This window comes from Fusarium mangiferae, assembly GCF_900044065.1.
Source record: "Fusarium mangiferae strain MRC7560 genome assembly, contig: FMAN_scaffold018, whole genome shotgun sequence".
Classification (NCBI taxonomy): Eukaryota; Fungi; Ascomycota; class Sordariomycetes; order Hypocreales; family Nectriaceae; genus Fusarium; species Fusarium mangiferae.
In genome coordinates this window covers 436,320-454,462 of record NW_024573938.1, presented here as the reverse complement: position 1 = coordinate 454,462, position 18,143 = coordinate 436,320, and the positions used below count along the sequence as shown (strand labels likewise).

Genomic DNA, 18,143 nt, shown 5'->3' with positions numbered 1-18,143 from the left:
TCTAACTGCAAGCTCTGGGGAGCCCAGCTGACCAATGCAACCATGCCTGTATATCCAGTCAGCGATCAAGCTCGTCGATAGGGATCAGAGTCTTCACCTCACAGAGCACTGGAAAGTCAGAGAATTTCTCACTCACGAGGCTAGAACGGTCAAGGTGTCCCGCATGGATGCCACCTACTGGCTGACATTGGCCTCAAACCGAGTCTCAGATGGTGGACCACCAACCTCCGGGCTCCACCCATGAGAATAGCCCAGTTATCGAGGAAGCTTGGATTTACGCCAAGATATAGAAACTTGAGGCCTCGATCCTGCGTCACAGAAGGACTGTGGTAAGTTTGTTATATCTTAGTAGGCGTTTAGCCCAGTTTATCCTGCTTGCTCAAGACTACCAGGCATCCCAAAGCCCGATTAGAGTTTTTGGCCTGTCCGGGTGTAGTTAGTCTATCTTCGTTACCCACCTAAGGGTATTTGTCATCCTCCACCTCGGCATTATGTTCCGTGATGGAACTGACTGACTCACTGATCTTTATTTCATGATCAATCAAATTTCTTCTTTTTCTTCTCCCGACTCAGCAGTGTTAGAATCTCAACAACACACGTTATTGCAATCATGTCTCACCTTACCTACACTGCCTACGAAGGCTATGGCGAGCGCGCCAAGAAGGACCTCTGGTACAGCCAAGCCGTCCGTGTCGGAGACGTCATTGAATGTTCTGGGCAAGGTACGATTCATTCCTAGAAATAAAAGCGGCGTTGCTGAAATACAGTTAGGCGGCTGGGATCGAGAGACAGAAAAGATCGACCCGAATGTTGTAGTACAAATTGAGAAAGCATTCGACAACGTGGAATGTGCGTTAAAGGCAGCAGGTAGTCGCGGCTGGGAGGATGTTTTCTTCCTAAGATCACATCACTTGCCCTGCAACAACGAGGCAATTGAGACGATGGTTCGCTGCCTCAAGAAGTATTGTCCGAATCATCAGCCGACATGGACAGCCTTGGGGGTCCCTCGCTTGGCTCTGGACGATATGCGAGTAGAGATCGAGGTGCGCGCGCATGTCCCTAAGGACCGAGAAGAGAAGTAAAGGTGATGGTTGAGTAGACCGGATAGGCAGGTCCTTAAATTGAGTATACTCTCAACTCAGTGTGCAATGCACCAAACGCTGGTCTATAAAATTGCACCATCGAAGTTATTCCCGGGTATCTTAGTCTACGGACTCAGTGTTTTTTTGCGTATAGGCAGACGACCGTGAGATGCATGATTGATGATCATTTCAGGAAGCTACTTTGACAAGCCATGCAATACTGTATATGTGAACGAAGCGCAATCAGGGCCCAAAAAAAAAAAGTAGTGTATTATTGCCATCAATATATCTGGCTGTTCTCCTTTGCTGACCATTTCTTTTTCTTAAATTGTTATCGTTATTATCATATCGCCAGCTAAGCAGGTGGATCTGGTTCTAAAACGAGCGAATCGGGGACTGCGGCCAATCCAGAGTGCGTCATTATAGTTGCGCACCAACAGAGCTGCTGAATAAATGTAAGACTGGGAAAAAGAGAATGGGGGGCCAATTTCTGGACATATAATTCGTAAATCTCGTATAGAACGACGAGTCTCAAAATCACATCTCATAGAGTAAAGCGGCGTCATACGTCTTGATAAGAAGCCAATGCGCTTCAAATTTCTCCTCTGTAGTGCCCGAGACCTTCTGTTGGTTGCCGGATTGCCAATGCGCTTTATTACTTGGATTTGGGCAACCTGAATCTGCAATCAATCACCAACGCTGGTGAGTTTTGACTCTTCATCAACCGGGCAAATTACAGAGCTGCTCCAGGTCCATCCTGTTACACGAGTATCTGATTGGACCGGTTGACAGTTTCGAATCTTGGGGCTGTTAAGATGAATGAGGCGGATATTGACTCGAGTTCCACTGCGGGGAGCTTGCTCGTGATCTTGCTTTGAGGCGGCCATAAAGAGCCAAGATTGGAGCGCTTCGAGTAGCGCGCTCTAGCGCCCTTTCACAGGTCCATCAGTCATACATGCCCAGATAGCGGGGTTGATGTGCTGTAGGTAAAATATTCCTGTCTCCTCAAACATAAATACTCTCCCGCCTTTCTTTTCTCATTCTTTCATCTCATATACCCTTTAAAAACACTCGATTTCACAATGTCTCAAGGCAAGACTTTCACCCTCAGCACCGGCGCCAAGATCCCGTAAGTAAACCCCACGAGGCCCAGAGAAGAATGAGCTAATTGTTTTTCAGTCTCTTGGGATACGGCACATGGCAAGCCTCTCCCGGTGAGGTCGGTCAGGGTGTCTACGAGGCTCTCAAGGTTGGATACCGACACTTGGATCTCGCCAAGGTCTACGGAAACCAGCCTGAGATCGCCGAGGCCTTGAAGAAGTCCTTTGCTGAGATCCCTGGCCTCAAGCGAGAGGATGTCTTCATCACCTCCAAGCTCTGGAACTCGCAGCACGACCCTAAGCAGGTCGAGGCTGCTCTGGATGACTGTCTGCAGGAGCTCGGTCTTGAGTACCTTGATCTCTACCTCATCCACTTCCCCGTTTCTTTCAAGAACTCTGGAGCTCCTATTGGTCAGGATCTGTTCCCTCTCACCGGAGGAAACCAGCCCGATGGTGACGTCGTCATTGATGACAGCATCTCCATCGTCGACACATGGAAGGGTGAGTTTAGCTATCCAATCTAGACTTTTGATGAATGCGGCTAACCTCTCTCTGTACAGCTGTGACCGAGCTGCCTAAGTCCAAGGCCCGCGCCGTCGGCGTTTCCAACCATACCAAGGAGCACGTAAGTAGTTTCCCTATGTGACGCTGAAACAAAGAAGCTAACGCGACCTAAAGCTCGAGGCTATCATCAAGGGCACTGGAGTTGTCCCTGCTGTCAACCAGATTGAGCGCCATCCTCTCCTGATCCAGAAGGATCTCATTGACTACTGCAAGGAGAAGAACATCCACGTTACCGCATACTCTGTAAGTTGCTGCTGAGCAAATGAAGAATTCGGCTCTAATTTATGCTTAGGCTTTCGGTAACAACATGGTCAACGCTCCCCTCCTTTTCACCTACCCCGAGATCAAGGCCGTCGCCGAGCGATTGACCAAGGAGAAGGGTCAACCCGTTTCACCCACTCAAGTCCTGTAAGTCATCATCACCTCCATGTTGCACTTGTTTACATGGCTAACAAGAGTACAGTCTCGCCTGGGCTCAGGTTGGTGGCCACAGTGTCATCCCCAAGTCTGTTACACCTAAGCGCATTGCCGAGAACTTCCAGGAGATCGACTTGTCCGAGGAGGATATCCGCGAGATCGAGCAGGTCGGCAAGGAGCAGCGCCGGTACAACGTTCCTTACGTCGCTAGTAAGTCCAATCTCAATACTCCTTACAAAGTCAGTGCTGACCAAGTCTCAACAGACAAGCCTCGCTGGGACGTCAACATCTTCAGCCACGAGGATGAGAAGCCTGCCACTCACCAGGTCATTATTTAGATAAAAGTAAAAGTAGATATAGAAACGCTTGATTTGTTTTCTCGTATTATGAAGAAGTATATATCTTGATTATGTACTCGGAACTCACTAGTGATCCATAAAGATCCACATAAACATATGTCCTGGATATTCACCACCTATTACTATCTCGACTTCCAAATGATATCTAGATCACGGCAATACCTCAGGGCATAGGTCATTCTTGTGACCTCCCACGAAGCCTCAAGATCTTCCTTCACCACCAGCCTCTCTTCAGGTGAAGAAAGAAATACTCCCAAGGTATACGCTGGCCAATTCCCCGCATAGGATCTTGCCCATTCTCGACTCCCTTGGTGACTCTTGAGAATTCGTAGGAACATTTTTATCTGCCACTTGTCCCCTGATACAGCCGATGGCATAGTCACTCTACTCCCATTCTCACTAATCTCTTCCAACAGGAGAGACGCAACTAACGCATATAAATATGTTTCGTCCCTGATTTTTAAGCTGGGTATCTTTCTCACTGTATCGGTGGAGGTGTAAATGGATTCTGAGTCCGGATCACAGAGTTGTGCTTCCCAGAACTGTACCTCTTGTTGTATCTGGCTGAAAACTGCGGGATCTAAACTGACACCCGAGCGATAACATTCTCGTAGAATTATGGCTGTGCGGAAGAAAGACAACGGCACCCCTAAGACAGGGCTTTCAACATTCCAAGGCGCTCCTGACAAGAGTGAGGACCTGTTGAGGAGCTTCTCAACACTATCCCAGAAATCCGGGTCGAACACAAAGTCAGATTGGCTGCTTTCTGACCATAGACCTGTTGAGAGCAGGAACTGCTGATAGATGACACTTTCAAGGGCGAGTCTGTCGAACAATCGTTGAATGCCGGCCGGTTTGTCGAGCAGTCTCAAAGTTACTATACGCGTCGCTGCATTGACGTGCTGTGCAACATCACTATGCGTGCCCCATCCTAAGCACTTCTGCTGTCAGTGATTGACTTCCTGTCATAATCGTTGGATGACGTACACCGTGAAGATAAAGCAGCATGACAGACATGAGGAGCGCGTCGTGGTTCTCATATTGAGCAACCTTCCCAAGCAAAAGCTGAAGTTCTTTCACCCCTTCAGCGTAATAGGATAACGCAAGAGGATGCATTTCCCAGACAGAGTCGGTGAGGAATATGTGTGATGCAGCACAAGCCAAGACTGAGTAGTATAAGCTCTTGTGAGTCACCATCAGCTGCTTGATTTCGGTGAGCCAGCCGTCGTGGAATCCGCGATAACAGTCTGGTAGTAGGAGGAGGGAAAAGTATTTATCGGAAAAGTGATCTGAGACACGGAGCTCTAGGTGGTTGGAGAGCACGCGGTGTACGGTGGCGGCCTGCGATAGGAGGTCTAATGGACAGACAGAATCCATCTCGTAGTTTGTTGATGTGCTGGAGGGAGAGAGGGCATGTTGAATGGGCTGAGTGCTGCAGCTGGGTATCAAGGAAAGGCCTTCATCATCGGGTTCAGGTATTTGTTCTTTGAGGCTACGATCTTGGTGCCGTGAATCGCTATGGTGGGAGTATCGACGATCGAGTAAATCGCTTGCTGACGGCCATATGCATCTTCGCCCTGAAGATCGGCACAAATCGCAGATCGGGGTCTTCTCGTCGCATTTCTTACGTCTTTGTCTACCTGGTTGTCTAAATGTTAGCAACACGACCTACCGCATGCTATAGACTCACATGTAAAGCAACCAGTTTTTGTGCGTAACTTCTTCCGCGAAGTGTTAATTTTATCGGTCATCGTCGCATCTCTGGGTCTGGACACAAACAAGAAATCGCGGGCGGGGGCATTTATGAAGTGGTTTATTGGAGACGACAACGGGCAAGGGAGGAGCTTCAGGCGCTATTTGAATCTAACGTTGGCGTGTGACCAGGGACATCTTGACCTAAACAGGTTAACCTGTGTTCCTGGCGTGCGTCAGCGTTATCTGGGGCTGATCATCTCCAACGTCACTGGACGATAGCTTCACGGTGGAGTTGTTGGGATGCGGGGTTAACATGGATGGTTATCCTGCCAGACGCTTGGCACAACGATAGCCGATATCAAGATCCCATTCGCCCAATCAGTTCCTTGTTGCATATCTCGATCTACTGGATGTTGTTATCAAGACACCTGAGAGACTTATCAAGGTTGTTCGGGAGGAATGGAAAGCAGAAGATTGAGTTAAGGATTTGTGAATACGCGTCTGAAGAGCTACAACGATTAAGAATGTCAAGTTATGAGGCTCTAGATACTCTCAAATGCCAATATTCCTAAGGTCCGACGACTCTCTCCTCATTACACTACAGGAAGTAACTAGTATTACCATTTCTCCATCAGTGGCTTGCTTGACCATCCTCAGCCAGCTCATAATATTTCTCAGCACTACGAGTTCTGAACATCTTGCCATAGACCATCATAATGATGAACGCAGAGGAGGCTGCCATTCCGACAAAAGCTGCGGAAATGAAGCAGTTCTGATACCCAAGATGAGTGATCCAAGGGGTAATGCTAATCAACCTGTTAGCGATAATTGACAAGATTCGTCGGAATGAGACTTACCCATAGCTGATTGCAAAAGACATGGTGTTGCGAATGAGAATAACCGTGACGATCGCATCGCCACTAATGCCATGATAACTATCAATGAGATAGTTGACGCTGAGAGTTACGCCTACAGCGCTGGTGAAGGCGAGACATCCCATCGCAAAGACAAGTCCGAACCAATGGACTCCATGGGCAGCTCCGACACCCCAGAGAATCAGTGAACATGGTACCATGACGACACAGATGGCAAATGGCCAAAGGCGGCTTTCAGCTTCCATAATTCCGCCATTGCGACGGGCAAGTCTGATGGTCAGAATATCACTAAGTCTGCCAGAGACCAGAGCTCCAACGATGACACCGACGCAACAAGCAAGGTAGCTAAGGCCAACCATAGATGAACTAAAGTTGTAGGGCTCTCCGGAAAGAATCAGTGAGGCCGTTGCGTTGAGAACATTGAACCAGATGAGATATGAACCGTAGGAAAAACCGGCGTAGAAGATAACAGGCCAAGTCAGATACTTCAACGATCGCCACGATCGCGTGAGCATGTTTTGTCCCGGCGACGGCTGCCAAAGCGACATCTTCTGGATAAAGGTCTTGGGGGTATTATAAACCTCGCCATTCTCCGCGGCCGGCGTGTCTGCAGTCACGGGATCACTCTTTTCATTCTTGATCTCACCCTGAGAGAGAAACCTCGGTAGTGTCCTCAGAAACGAGTTCACGGGTGTAATTGGTCTCTTCCATGAAGAGGAAGAGGAAGACAAACACAGCCGCCAGGAAGATAGCGGGCCAGTAAAAGACCCACTGCCAGCCTTGGTGATCGGCGATGAAGCCGCATACAACTGGGGCAAAGTAGTTGCTGCCAGCGAGGGCAAATGAATAAATTCCCATGTATGTACCGCGCTCGTGGGTGAAGTACTGCGCGCGTTAGGGGAAGCTTTAATAAGTGGTTTGGACACTTACAATGTCGGTGACTGAGATCTCAGGAAGAGCTTCGATGGGCGAAATGAAGAAGCCTTGGATAATGCACTTTGCTAGCCATTCGCCATTGCTTTTGACATATGCACTAAGATATCGTTAGATAACGGAAACTTATCAGGTTCGAGATCGAAACCAACCTCCAAATACTGGTGCCCTAAGCAATAAGTTGTTAGAAATATTAACCAGTCTCACACGGTGGGTCACTTACTATTGCACCAAGGATAGAGATCAGGTACGTCAAGCGTTTGCCATAGCGCAAAGAGAAAGGCTGCCAGAAAAGAAGACTCCAGCCAAGAAAGAGAAACATATATCCCGTTCCCTCATTGAGAGTTGCGATGGAAACGCCAGATTGAGCGGAGAGGGGTACAAGGACGGAATAGACAGTTGACACTGCAAAGCCAGCGAACCAGGTATATCTACACATCATTAGTTGTCTTGCAGCAAGTAGAGTACACCTCATGACGTACAGGTTCTGACAAATCAGTGAGAGGAGCTTGCGACGGGGAGTCCAGTTCAGCGGATCATTGGGGTCCTTGGATGGAGTCGGGTTCAGGACAATGTCGGCAGATGAACTGGCATGACGAGCATGCATGTCATGGTCCAGATCCACAAGGTGGACAGTACCAGGGATGCTGATAGATTCGGACATTGTTGGTAGGCTAAAGATGAAAGAAAAGCGGATTGGTACGAGATCTGATGGATACAGACGTGCGTTGAGGCCTGCCAATATATACCCTATCTACCAAGCAAAGAATGATACAGCTGATATGATGAAGCTCTGAATACCGATAGCTTAGGTTAGTTATCTTGGTTTCCGAGATTCGCTTCCCCGCTGGGAGGGGGGCGGATAAGCTAGTGGTGCATCCATGTAACATGATGGCGCAAATACACGTGAATGGTCAGTCTTATCGTCTTGGTGGGACGTGGGCTTGAGCTAAGTTAGGTTGGTGATTCTGCCCAATGATGTGTATTTGCGACGGATCCTCGCGTCGACCTACCTTAAGAGACTAGGAATGCAATTCCGAAAGTTACATGAGCGGGCGAGAGGAACGAGATGATTATCCCGGTGTAATCACGAGTAGTATTAATACTGAAGTTATCTTTCAATCTATCCGGTCTATCTACGTTTCTTCCATCCAAAGCCATTATCTCTGAACATATCAATCTTGATCAGACATCGTCCCCAATTCACCATGAGCGTCCTTTCACCTGCCCCTATTCCGCTTTCTCAGCCTCCAGCCCTGATCAAAGATGCCTCCATTGTTCAAGTGAGAGCCACCGATGATGTAGAGCAGCCTGCTTCATTCACTGTTGAACCAAAGCCTGTTCCTCGCGGAACACCTGCCTTTGAGGCTAGACGCGCTGCTCTTATCAACACCATCAAGGCCAAAGTCCCTCAAGAGTACTACCTCCCTGCTGAGTTGATCGCCAATCCTCCCCTTGACGTTTCCGGCATCCCTGAGTCTTGCGGCATCCTCACAGAAGACGAGGTCCGTATCACAGAAGACTATGATGCCGTTGCTTTACTACAGGCACTCGCCAGCCGTGAATTTTCGGCGGTTCAAGTCGCCACGGCTTTTGCCAAGCGTTCTATCATCGCACATCAACTCACTTGTTGTCTAACTCAATGGCTCATGGACGAAGCTATTGCTCAAGCAAGAGGTCTTGACGAGTATATGGCTAAGCACGGGAAACCCATTGGTCCTCTGCACGGATTGCCAATCAGCATCAAGGAACACATGGCCATAGCTGGAACGCTGTCATCTCAAGGCTGTCTGGCAAGTTTGAGAGAGGATACGACAGATAGTGACATGGTTGCGATTCTGAGGAGTCTCGGCGCCGTGTTCTATTGCAAGACCAATCAGCCCCAAACCATCATGCACCTTGAAACTGACTCGCTTTGGGGTCGTACCCTCAACCCTTTCAACATCAACCTCTCCGCAGGCGGATCGACCGGCGGCGAAGCAGCCCTCATTGCAATGAAGGGTTCTGTCCTCGGCGTTGGTACTGATATCGGCGGTAGTATCCGTGGTCCCGCAGCCTTTTGCGGTATTTACGGATTCAAGCCAACGTCATACACGATGCCAATGAGAGGTTTCGATGCAATGCCATTTCCAGCTGAGTTGACTGTTTTGGCGTCAACTGGCCCTATGTGTCGGAGCTTGAGAGACATGGACCTGCTGATGCAGTGCGTTTTGTCGTCCAAGCCCCATCTAAAGGACCCGAGATTGGTGCCCATCCCTTGGAATGGTCTCAAGACTCCCATCAATGGTCGTTTGAAGATTGGTTTTGTCGACAACGATGGATTTGTTGTTCCTCAACCTCCAGTTGTGAAGGCTCTCGCGTGGGCACGAGAGCAGCTCTGTGATCCACGATACAGTGATCTTATTGAGCTCAAGGACTTCAAGGTCTTTGACTCGGCGGGCGCTTGGTCCAAGATCCGGCGCATGTATTGGCCAGATGGTGGAAAACCAACAAGAGATGCTATCCAAGCCACAGGAGAGCCCATTCATCCTCTGAGTGACTGGATCTGGAAGGATGCAGAGGCGCTTGGAATGCAAACAGCTGTTGACTTGAGTCTTATGCGTCGGGAGAGAGATGAATTTCGCTGGGCTTTTGCCAAGAGCTGGGAAGATCAAGACGTGGATATCCTGATTGGACCTGCATTCGTCGGACCCGCATCAGCTCATGACACAGCGTTCTTCTGGAACTATACGTCGCTGTATAACCTTGTGGACTATCCTGGTGTTGTCGTTCCTACACCTGTCAAGGTGGAGGGTAGCGAGAAGTATTCTGTTGGGTATAAGCCGTTGAGCGAGGCTTGCGGACAGGTGAAGAAGTTATGGGAAGAGTCGGAATTTACTGGTGCTCCGATCAATCTGCAGATCGTGGCGAGGAAGTACCATGATAATGAGTTGTTTGGGGCGTTGGCGGTGTTGAAGGATGTATTGAAGCTGCAGTAGTTATTTGTGACACATTTGAGAACAGAGACCAAGTCTATTATCTTATCACTGAAGAGACCGACGTCCAATTGATTTGGATGAGCGTATCTGTAGAAGCGAGCAAAGTGATGCTCTAGAAGGAGACGTCATACCTCGGTCCAAGCGCACGGTTAAAGTTGAGGCTAGCGGTACGCCATGCTGCAGTCAGCGAATCGACTCCAGCGCTTTCAATGCGCTTAGACCACTGAAGATTAGCTTCCGAGTGCTTCTGTCGATCATCATGTCCTTGAAAGCCTGCATCATCGACCGAACGCGTTGCCATCACGGTAAATTTAATAAATAGCAATGTCTGCTCCACCCCAGTCAATCGTCTGATTGCATTCGTATGTCACAGAAGACAACTCAGAACGACATTATGGCAGCAGCATTCAATATCGTGCGCCAGAGCTTATTCGCCGGCAGCCCGAAATACACAGAAAATGACTTGCCCGATCTCAAAGGCAAAGTACGTCGCTATCCGTGATCATCCCCGTAGCCCTCACTGACGTCTGCTTTTCAAAATCCAGGTAATTGCCATCACAGGCTCAAATACCGGCGTCGGAAAAGAAATCGCCAAGATGGTCTACAGCAAGAATGCAAAAGTCTACATGTTCGCACGAACAACAACGAAAAACGAAAAGGCCCGCGACGAGATCAAAGCTGCCTTTCCAGAATCACATGGCGAATTGATCTGTATCCAGCTTGACCTCGCCGACCTCGATAGTGTTCAGGCAGCCGCAGCAGAATTTCTCAGCAGGGAAGATAAGCTTCACGTTCTTTTTAATAATGCAGGCGTTGGATTCCCTGAGTATGGCTCCAAGACCAAGCAGGGCTACGAACTGCAATTAGGAACCAACTGTCTTGGTAGTTTTGCGCTGACAAAGAGATTGACGCCTGTGTTGGTCGATACTGCAAAGACAGCTACACCTGGAACTGTTCGTGTTGTTTGGGCATCGTCAACAGCTGCGTTTTGGACGTCCACGAAGAAATACATCGATCGAGTTAAAGGCATTAACAAGCAGAGTCTATTTCAGCAATATGCGATTAGCAAGCTTGGAAATTACTATCACGCCACGGAATATGCTGCCCGCCACAAAAGCGACGGTATCATCTCTGTGCCGCTTAACCCTGGCAATCTCGACTCAGAGCTCTGGCGCACGCAGGGGAAATTTTTGACTTGGATTCTTCGGAAGACTGTCTTTTATCCGTCAGACTATGGTGGGTATGTGAATATCTTTGCGGGGTTCTCTCCTGATGTGACGCTTGAGAATTCGGGCAGATTTAGTAAGTAGTCCGGGATGCTTCTTGTGGATTCACTAACCTGATGGACTTTTAGTTTCGCCGTGGGGAAGGTTGTGGCATGCGCTACCGGCCATGGTCAAAGGATCAAAGACGGAGGCTGAAGGGGGAACTGGCCATGCGAAACGTTTCTGGGAGTGGACGGAGGAACAAGTCTCGCAGCATGGTTCTGCTCCGAGTGCCAAAGAGCCCCTTAGTTAGTGGTTACTAACAAAGGAAGACATGGTGAACTTTGGTATTATATGGTAAAGACATCTGGCCGCCTTGCTCTTGCGAGTTGGCAAGGTATGAAGATACACCTATTTATTTCAATTCATCTACTTGATTCATTTCCATTACACTCAGTACCTCCACAATAGTCATCCCGGACAGCAGCGGAGTAATAAATTCATTTGTCAAGCCATGAAGTTACGAAAAGTCCTAATTGTAGGCAAGGGTGCCAATAAAAAATTGGTAAAGAATTTGCTAAGCTTAGGCTAAAATACATAACCATCTTTATCCCTCGGGGCTTGTATCCCAACGTTTCTTGCCTCCTCTGATCTCGACGACGGAATATTGGGCCTGAACGTGGCTCTACCCCAGCTCTTAACAGTTTGCCTTCACCAAGCCAACAGTAATCGGTGAACCTTCATCCCGCATCGTGGTTCAAGTCCTCCGACCAAAATGTCGCTGCAACGCCTCCTTGATCAGACGGAGCCAGAAATACCAAAGCAACAAGCAATACACCTTGAAGAACACGTTGACGAAATGTCCCATCAGAAAGTAGGGAGACTTCAAGGCTTGCATGACCAAAAGCCCGGTAAGAAATCCCAAAAGCGCAGTGAGAAATCCCAGCAAAAAGTACATTTTGAAGACCGAGGATCTTCAATCCTAGTATTAGTTAGAGGGCAGTGACTGGGATACCTACGCAAGTGAACGAAACAGGTAGAAGAGAAGTGCGATGCCACCCACTGGGATGATACAATAGTACACGGCGGTGAAGAAGAGATCTAGAAGAAGTCGGATGTACTTCAGGAGGGTGATGCAGAAGGAGAGGAAGAAGAGGATGATGAATACCAAGATCAAGATGATAGAAAGGGGAAGAAGCTCACGTTGCACGGTCTTCATGGTGAGTGGGCGTTATGAGGGTGATTGGACATGAGTGAACCTCTGCGCTAGATGGTGGTAAAGGAAGTGAGTCTACTGTAGTGGAAGTGCTGCAGCTCTCCAACGCCTTTATACGCCTTCTAGTTAATTGACTTCCCGGTGGCAGTTCACCTTATATGTATTGAACCTTTAGTCATCTATCAGGAACACTGGAACTCATACAATGAACAAAGTGACATCGCCGAGCTTTGCGCCAGATAGACTGACGAATACAGGACACAAGTTGAACAGTATTCTTACGTTCCTTAACACTTGGTTTGTCATGTTCTAATCGTGCAGTCCATGTAGCAATATGTATAATAATAAGCGACTACAGACATGTGATTTGGAGGCATTTCGATGCCATGAACACCGGCAGAACTACATGGGCCACATTGGGCATGCCTTCTCTTGATGTAAGCAGACGCCTCACTCAGGAAGTTTCCATCACTGATCGGGAGGACATAAACACAGAAGCCCCCGGACCCTGGGCACTGGAACAACAACTTTTCTGGAGACGCCAGTGGTCATGGTCGTTGGTATCATACCCGAAGCTTGCGAGCGAATCACATGACCCGTTTAAGACGTTGTTTGATCTGGCCTGCACTTTCACTGGCATCACTGACCCTAGCCAGCTTGGCGAAAGGGCCCCGATCGAAGTATGGTGGGGCCAAATCGGACATCCGATCCAGGGATTCCGGGCCGTCTCAGCGATACGAGATGGACATCTTAGGTCCTAGTAGGAAGTTTTCGTAATAGGCGAAAGGCACTTGTTCAAAGATGCTATGGTGCCGAGTTCTAGGGTCGCTAGGCTACTCTGTTGAGATGGAAAAGTCTCGAAACTGCACTTTCAACATTCCGCCGTTCTGACTCTCGTCACCTTTGGGCATACAAGCCGCAACGCCAATCCAGATATCATTTTCAGGGGCAACATCAACCACCCAAGTCAACTTCCTGACTGGTGTTCTCCGCCCATCCTGACCCGTGACATATATCCAAAGCGAACCCTTCGCTTTCTCCATCTCAAAGGTAGCACAGCTCTCCCCCAACCTGACCAAGCTCCAGTCCGAGTATGGTTTCGCAGCAGCGACGGAAGCAAAGAATTCACCGTCGACGTTCTCGATGCCAGCTTTGATCCATGTTAGTGGTGATTCCTCGAGGCGCAGTTGAGAATCGGTTTGAGTGATTGGGATGCTTTCGGGCATGAACAGTATGAGACCGCCTTGGGAGTAATTCCCGGGGAAGTCTGAGGATATGGTGACTTTGGCGCTTTTGAATGAGGTTAGAGGGATGGGTGTTGCGTAGATGGGGCCGTTGAAGTCATCGCGTCCTCCAGCGCAAGAGGGAGTTCTCCAAATGTCGGGGCCGGGAAGAGCGATGAGTTCAAACGGTTCGGATTGTGGGTTTTCCGGAAGGGGTGGTTGGCTGGGCACGCCGGAGAATAATGTGAATTTCATTCTTGCTTTGATTCTCGGGGCTTTGTATTTTGAACACTCTCTCTGTAGGTCTTGTGAGTTGATGTACAGAGAAGTTGATCATGAGACTTCCGAACAGCTCATGTTTTGCTTTAGTGCGGGGTTCGTTATCGGTGAAACTGCCCGATTAGGAAGTAACGATAAGACACCCGAGACATTTAGGGTAGCCCAGGAATCGCCATTGAAACAAAAGATAGAGCCCAGTTCACTTTCATTCAATAATAGGCTTTCCTTGTGAAGGCTCAATAACCACCTCCTTTTACGCCTCCTTGTCCCAATCGGTTATCGCAGTCAAGTGTCAAACAAGATGTGCCTGAACATCCTTCATAAGAATCTCCTCCATCTCACGAGTATTCGACCCAGCCAAAACACACTGACAGACCTTGACAGCACGGAGCAAAGCAACAAGGGTGTACAATTGCTCAGCCTCATCAAGCTCCTCGTCCGTAAGAAAATCCATCACATTGTCCGCCAAACCCTGTATGTCCTGATGACCGCCCTCCTTGGCTGAAAGATCAATGTTCATGAAGTCTACCTCAAAGTCAGCCTGTAGCAGCTGCACAAGGGCCGGCGCTCCCTTCAATAAGTCCGTGGGTCCATTTGCAATTCGTTCTGTGCGACCGACGTACGAGAGCCACGCGTCGATTCTCATCAATTCGATATTGAGGTCTTCGCAGTAGCGTTCTTGATCGTGTAGGTAGCTTGATACCTGCCACTCATACGAATACAGCAATTCGAGTGCTGGGACGGTATACTGAAACGCTGGAACTCGAACACCCTTGTATGAACCTCTAGCGATAACGCCGCCTCGGGCATTACTCGCGTACGCAGGGTATGATATGCCGCCGTATGTGATCCAGTCTCGAGTTGTGTGGAAGCGGATTGGTCTGCAGTAAACCAAGCTGACATTCTCTTCCAGAAATCCTAGCAACGCTTCTAGAATGACAGTGACGGCTCCGACTAGCGATGTATCTATAGGTGCGTCGGATCGCCACGGTGTAGCCCAGAAGCCCTGGTAGATGTCCACTTGGCAGAACCAATACATGTCCATCCGGTTGAGAGAAACAACGTTCCCTCGCGATCTGTTCCGTCTGTCGCGTTCTATCTCTCTCTCTTCTCGTCTGCGACGTCGTTCAGCTTCTCTTGCGTGAGCCTTATCCTCTTTTGTTTTCGGCGTTGGCTCTGAGCCTTGTCCATCTTCTGGGTACGTCAAAAGAAATTGAGATCTGGTATCACTGGCCCACGACTCCTCGACGATAGCCTTGTCCTTTTGAATCTTTCGGCTGCGCTTGTTCCTCTTCTCCTGTCTCTTCTTGGCTGCACGGCCTCGGTCGTGGATCTCTGGACCAAACGGTCTTCCGGACTCAGACACTGCTTCATCGCCACTATCTGGTACGTCTTCGACTGTGGCTCTCCTTCGAGGTTGGTGTATATCTAGTTCTCGGTGACTCTCGCCTTGTAGGCTTCCCTCTGGCAATGTATCCCAGTGTGGTGTTTGCGTCAGAAGGAGACGAGGCACTGGCCTTGCAAACATGGCCAGGGAGCCCCCTGCACTAATCTCGGGACGGCCTGAATTCTGTTCTTCAGGCTTTAATGAGGTACTTTGAAATTGACCTCCACCTTTTTCCGTGTTAAGTGCTGTTCTTTCTATTTGTTGCTGGCCATGTACTAATGGTTCGGAAACAGGTGCTGCTGAAATATCATCATTTTGTCCCTTTCCTTTTGCTTCGTTTTGAGCTGGGTTGTCGGATTCGTCGAGATGTCTTTCGAGCGTCTTTTCTTTCACTGAACCTTGACCAGTCACCTGGGCCTGTTGTGAGGATGAGTCGTCTCTGGAGACCTGCTGGGGCAATTCCTCTGCAGAAGATGCAGCCCGTTCACCGGGAGATTTAAGTTCCGTGGTCGACGCAGATTGATGAACTGGTGTCGCCTGTGGTTCATGTCCTTCGCCAGTTCCTCCCAAATCTTTTCCCTTCTCCTTGTTCCCAATGTCCTCTGTGGCAGCTGCTTGAGCAGTCGGCCGCGGCTCTATGATGTGCCAATCTCCGTCCTGCGACCGGCGACTCACAGACACAGACCCAGTAGGCTTTGTCCTGCCTGGTGTCTTGACTTTGGTCTTCTTTTTCCTTCGGCTTTGACGTTGATCAGCGTCCACTGGAACAATCCCTGCCATATTAAACGGTCTTTTGTGCCCATGACTCCTGTGATATTGGCCGGGCTCTTGACAACTAGTCCATCGGTCGTCAAGCCGTCGACTGGTACGTCTCTTGAGCGAGTCAAAATAGACTTTTCCAACAGTACAGACATCCCATGTCCGAGACAGCCAAAAGGCATTCACGATCCCTCTATCATCTTCACCCCATGCATTCAGCGATCGAGGTAAGGGTGAAGTGATAGCTCTAGGCGTGAAATGGAGTATAGGTCCAAGAATCGGATGGTTGGAGCTAGTAATTGTGCCAATAGCGCCTTGCATCGAGAGGGACTTTTCCTTGAATGAACAGTCGGTGATTTTCATGCCTGCTGTCAACCCCATAACGGCAATGTCCCTCATAGAAACCTGCATCGGCGCCGTCACGAGATCAGATGGACATCGGTCGGCGTCGTAAGTGACAGAGCGGTATCTGACTGATCCCCCGCATGACGCGTTGATGGCTTTGCAGAAGGACACCCAAGACGCCTCACCCACGGATGCATCATTGGAAATAGAGGCTGGCTGTTTCTTTTTCGTCCGCGGTATAATTGAGCGGGCTCCCTCAAACTTGCGACGCATCCAAATGCCCAGAAAGTCCCAAGAAGTGTAGTCAGAATCTTCTGAAGAACTACAGGAGTCGGTGCTCGCTGGTGGATTTACCAATCGTGTCCTTGCGAGATTGCGACGCAGCCAAAGTCTTAAAGAATCCCAATAAGTGAAGCGGGAGCGTTCTGAGAAACTCGAAGATTCACTTCGCGTCCGTGAGCCTCTAAATCCCGTACCCATCCTATTGACATGTCTTCTATGACTGTACACAATTTCAACTGAGGAGCTTGAAGCCGAGTAGTCAACTAGCGAATCCGGTTGGAGATCAGGTAGCATCTCCTCCCCGGTAGCATAAGACTTAATATGCGGGCTCTCCTTTGGCCACAGATCAGCCTCGAGATTGATCTGAGGAATAGAGTAGAGCACTCGGAAGCGAAACTGAGAAAATTGCCAAACACGGTAGCCCTGACCTGGCAAAGGGCCAAACACGACGCTATCGCAAAGACGGATGAGCTGACCAGTGATCAAGTACTGCTGTAGTGCCTGTGCAGCAGCGACTAGGAGTGCGAAGAGTGCGACGATTAAAGCGGCTACAGCCGAAATCGCGCTTGCATCCCAGTCATTAGCCATGACTGAATTGCTTGGAATAGAAGCGAAGGTAGTTAAGCCAATATGTTGATAAGGGCGAATTGGACGAAATGTAGAGGTTGAAAACTGTAGTATTACTCGCTATGCGACTATGCTCGGGGAAAGCAGTACTGAGATTCCTCAAGTTAGTAGGAAACAGAGGGAGAGAAGCGGTGCAGGTTGAAATGGAATGCTTACCCCTCATTTATTTATCGCAGCTGATAAACGCAGGTTGCCTAATGCGAAGTCTGAGGGGCTGAGACTTGCATCAAAAGTGCAAATGTACGTGGCCATCGGCTTACTCCAAACTGCATTGCGCGACGCTTTGTCAAGATACGAGTTGATTATTTACATCGCTCGGGCCAGCTGAAGACAAGACATGTTGCTAACAGGTGTCCATTACTGGCTCACGAACACTCGCTCCAGTGACTGTTTATTAGCGCAATCATTAGATATGACGCCGCACCTCTTTTTGGTCTATAAAGCATGATAGTCATTAATTCAGCTCATCTGGCCATCTGCTCTTGTACTAAGCTCGCTCTGTATGGCTTGCGCTAGGGCAGGTCAAGGAGCTGCAAGCGCCCTACTTCTACAAAGGCTCTCTTATCTGCAAAGGTTTCCTACTGGCCTTAATTAATATTGTGACAACGTCATGGCCACGAAATAACATAGCTCGAAGAGCTATACTTACCTTATTACTACACCATTCAACCTCGTCTGCAACCTTGAACCGTTAGTGGTCAGAAGCTCATTTCGGCCCCCACTTGCATGTCACCATCAATAGAGTTTTCGCATTTGCCGAGAACTCGATCATGCAACTACCGAGCCGAAAGAGCCTAGCATCGGAGTTTAGAGACCT

General features: G+C 49.0%; 9 protein-coding genes across 9 annotated transcripts; 4 read left to right on the top strand and 5 right to left on the bottom strand.

Annotated features, from left to right (window-relative positions):
* Nucleotides 1–610: 610 nt before the first annotated feature.
* On the top strand, nt 611–1,082 carry FMAN_11944 (uncharacterized protein; the record flags this gene model as incomplete). Its single annotated transcript, XM_041824674.1, has 2 exons — nt 611–722; nt 772–1,082. The coding sequence occupies 2 exons, from the start codon at nt 611–613 to the stop codon at nt 1,080–1,082; spliced, it is 423 nt and encodes a 140-aa protein (XP_041690131.1).
* Nucleotides 1,083–2,164: 1,082 nt separating this feature from the next.
* On the top strand, nt 2,165–3,501 carry FMAN_11943 (uncharacterized protein; the record flags this gene model as incomplete). Its single annotated transcript, XM_041824673.1, has 7 exons — nt 2,165–2,211; nt 2,262–2,683; nt 2,743–2,807; nt 2,861–2,989; nt 3,039–3,154; nt 3,210–3,373; nt 3,428–3,501. 7 exons carry the CDS (start codon nt 2,165–2,167, stop codon nt 3,499–3,501), a joined length of 1,017 nt encoding a protein of 338 aa, XP_041690130.1.
* A 143-nt stretch (nt 3,502–3,644) lies between these two features.
* On the bottom strand, nt 3,645–5,273 carry FMAN_11942 (uncharacterized protein; the record flags this gene model as incomplete). The annotated part of the gene is made up of 3 exons (XM_041824672.1): nt 3,645–4,460; nt 4,510–5,162; nt 5,213–5,273. The coding sequence occupies 3 exons, from the start codon at nt 5,271–5,273 to the stop codon at nt 3,645–3,647; spliced, it is 1,530 nt and encodes a 509-aa protein (XP_041690129.1).
* A 575-nt stretch (nt 5,274–5,848) lies between these two features.
* On the bottom strand, nt 5,849–7,689 carry FMAN_11941 (uncharacterized protein; the record flags this gene model as incomplete). Its single annotated transcript, XM_041824671.1, has 7 exons — nt 5,849–6,023; nt 6,075–6,752; nt 6,865–6,977; nt 7,023–7,125; nt 7,178–7,194; nt 7,249–7,456; nt 7,508–7,689. 7 exons carry the CDS (start codon nt 7,687–7,689, stop codon nt 5,849–5,851), a joined length of 1,476 nt encoding a protein of 491 aa, XP_041690128.1.
* Nucleotides 7,690–8,233: 544 nt separating this feature from the next.
* On the top strand, nt 8,234–10,003 carry FMAN_11940 (uncharacterized protein; the record flags this gene model as incomplete). The annotated part of the gene is made up of 1 exon (XM_041824670.1): nt 8,234–10,003. One exon carries the CDS (start codon nt 8,234–8,236, stop codon nt 10,001–10,003), a length of 1,770 nt encoding a protein of 589 aa, XP_041690127.1.
* A 394-nt stretch (nt 10,004–10,397) lies between these two features.
* FMAN_11939 (uncharacterized protein) lies at nt 10,398–11,521 on the top strand (the record flags this gene model as incomplete). The annotated part of the gene is made up of 3 exons (XM_041824669.1): nt 10,398–10,487; nt 10,549–11,305; nt 11,358–11,521. The coding sequence occupies 3 exons, from the start codon at nt 10,398–10,400 to the stop codon at nt 11,519–11,521; spliced, it is 1,011 nt and encodes a 336-aa protein (XP_041690126.1).
* A 427-nt stretch (nt 11,522–11,948) lies between these two features.
* On the bottom strand, nt 11,949–12,427 carry FMAN_11938 (uncharacterized protein; the record flags this gene model as incomplete). Its single annotated transcript, XM_041824668.1, has 2 exons — nt 11,949–12,190; nt 12,238–12,427. The coding sequence occupies 2 exons, from the start codon at nt 12,425–12,427 to the stop codon at nt 11,949–11,951; spliced, it is 432 nt and encodes a 143-aa protein (XP_041690125.1).
* Nucleotides 12,428–13,257: 830 nt separating this feature from the next.
* FMAN_11937 (uncharacterized protein) lies at nt 13,258–13,902 on the bottom strand (the record flags this gene model as incomplete). Its single annotated transcript, XM_041824666.1, has 1 exon — nt 13,258–13,902. The coding sequence occupies one exon, from the start codon at nt 13,900–13,902 to the stop codon at nt 13,258–13,260; it is 645 nt and encodes a 214-aa protein (XP_041690124.1).
* A 316-nt stretch (nt 13,903–14,218) lies between these two features.
* Nucleotides 14,219–17,287, bottom strand: FMAN_11936 (uncharacterized protein; the record flags this gene model as incomplete). The annotated part of the gene is made up of 1 exon (XM_041824665.1): nt 14,219–17,287. One exon carries the CDS (start codon nt 17,285–17,287, stop codon nt 14,219–14,221), a length of 3,069 nt encoding a protein of 1,022 aa, XP_041690123.1.
* Between the last annotated feature and the right edge of the window lie 856 nt (nt 17,288–18,143).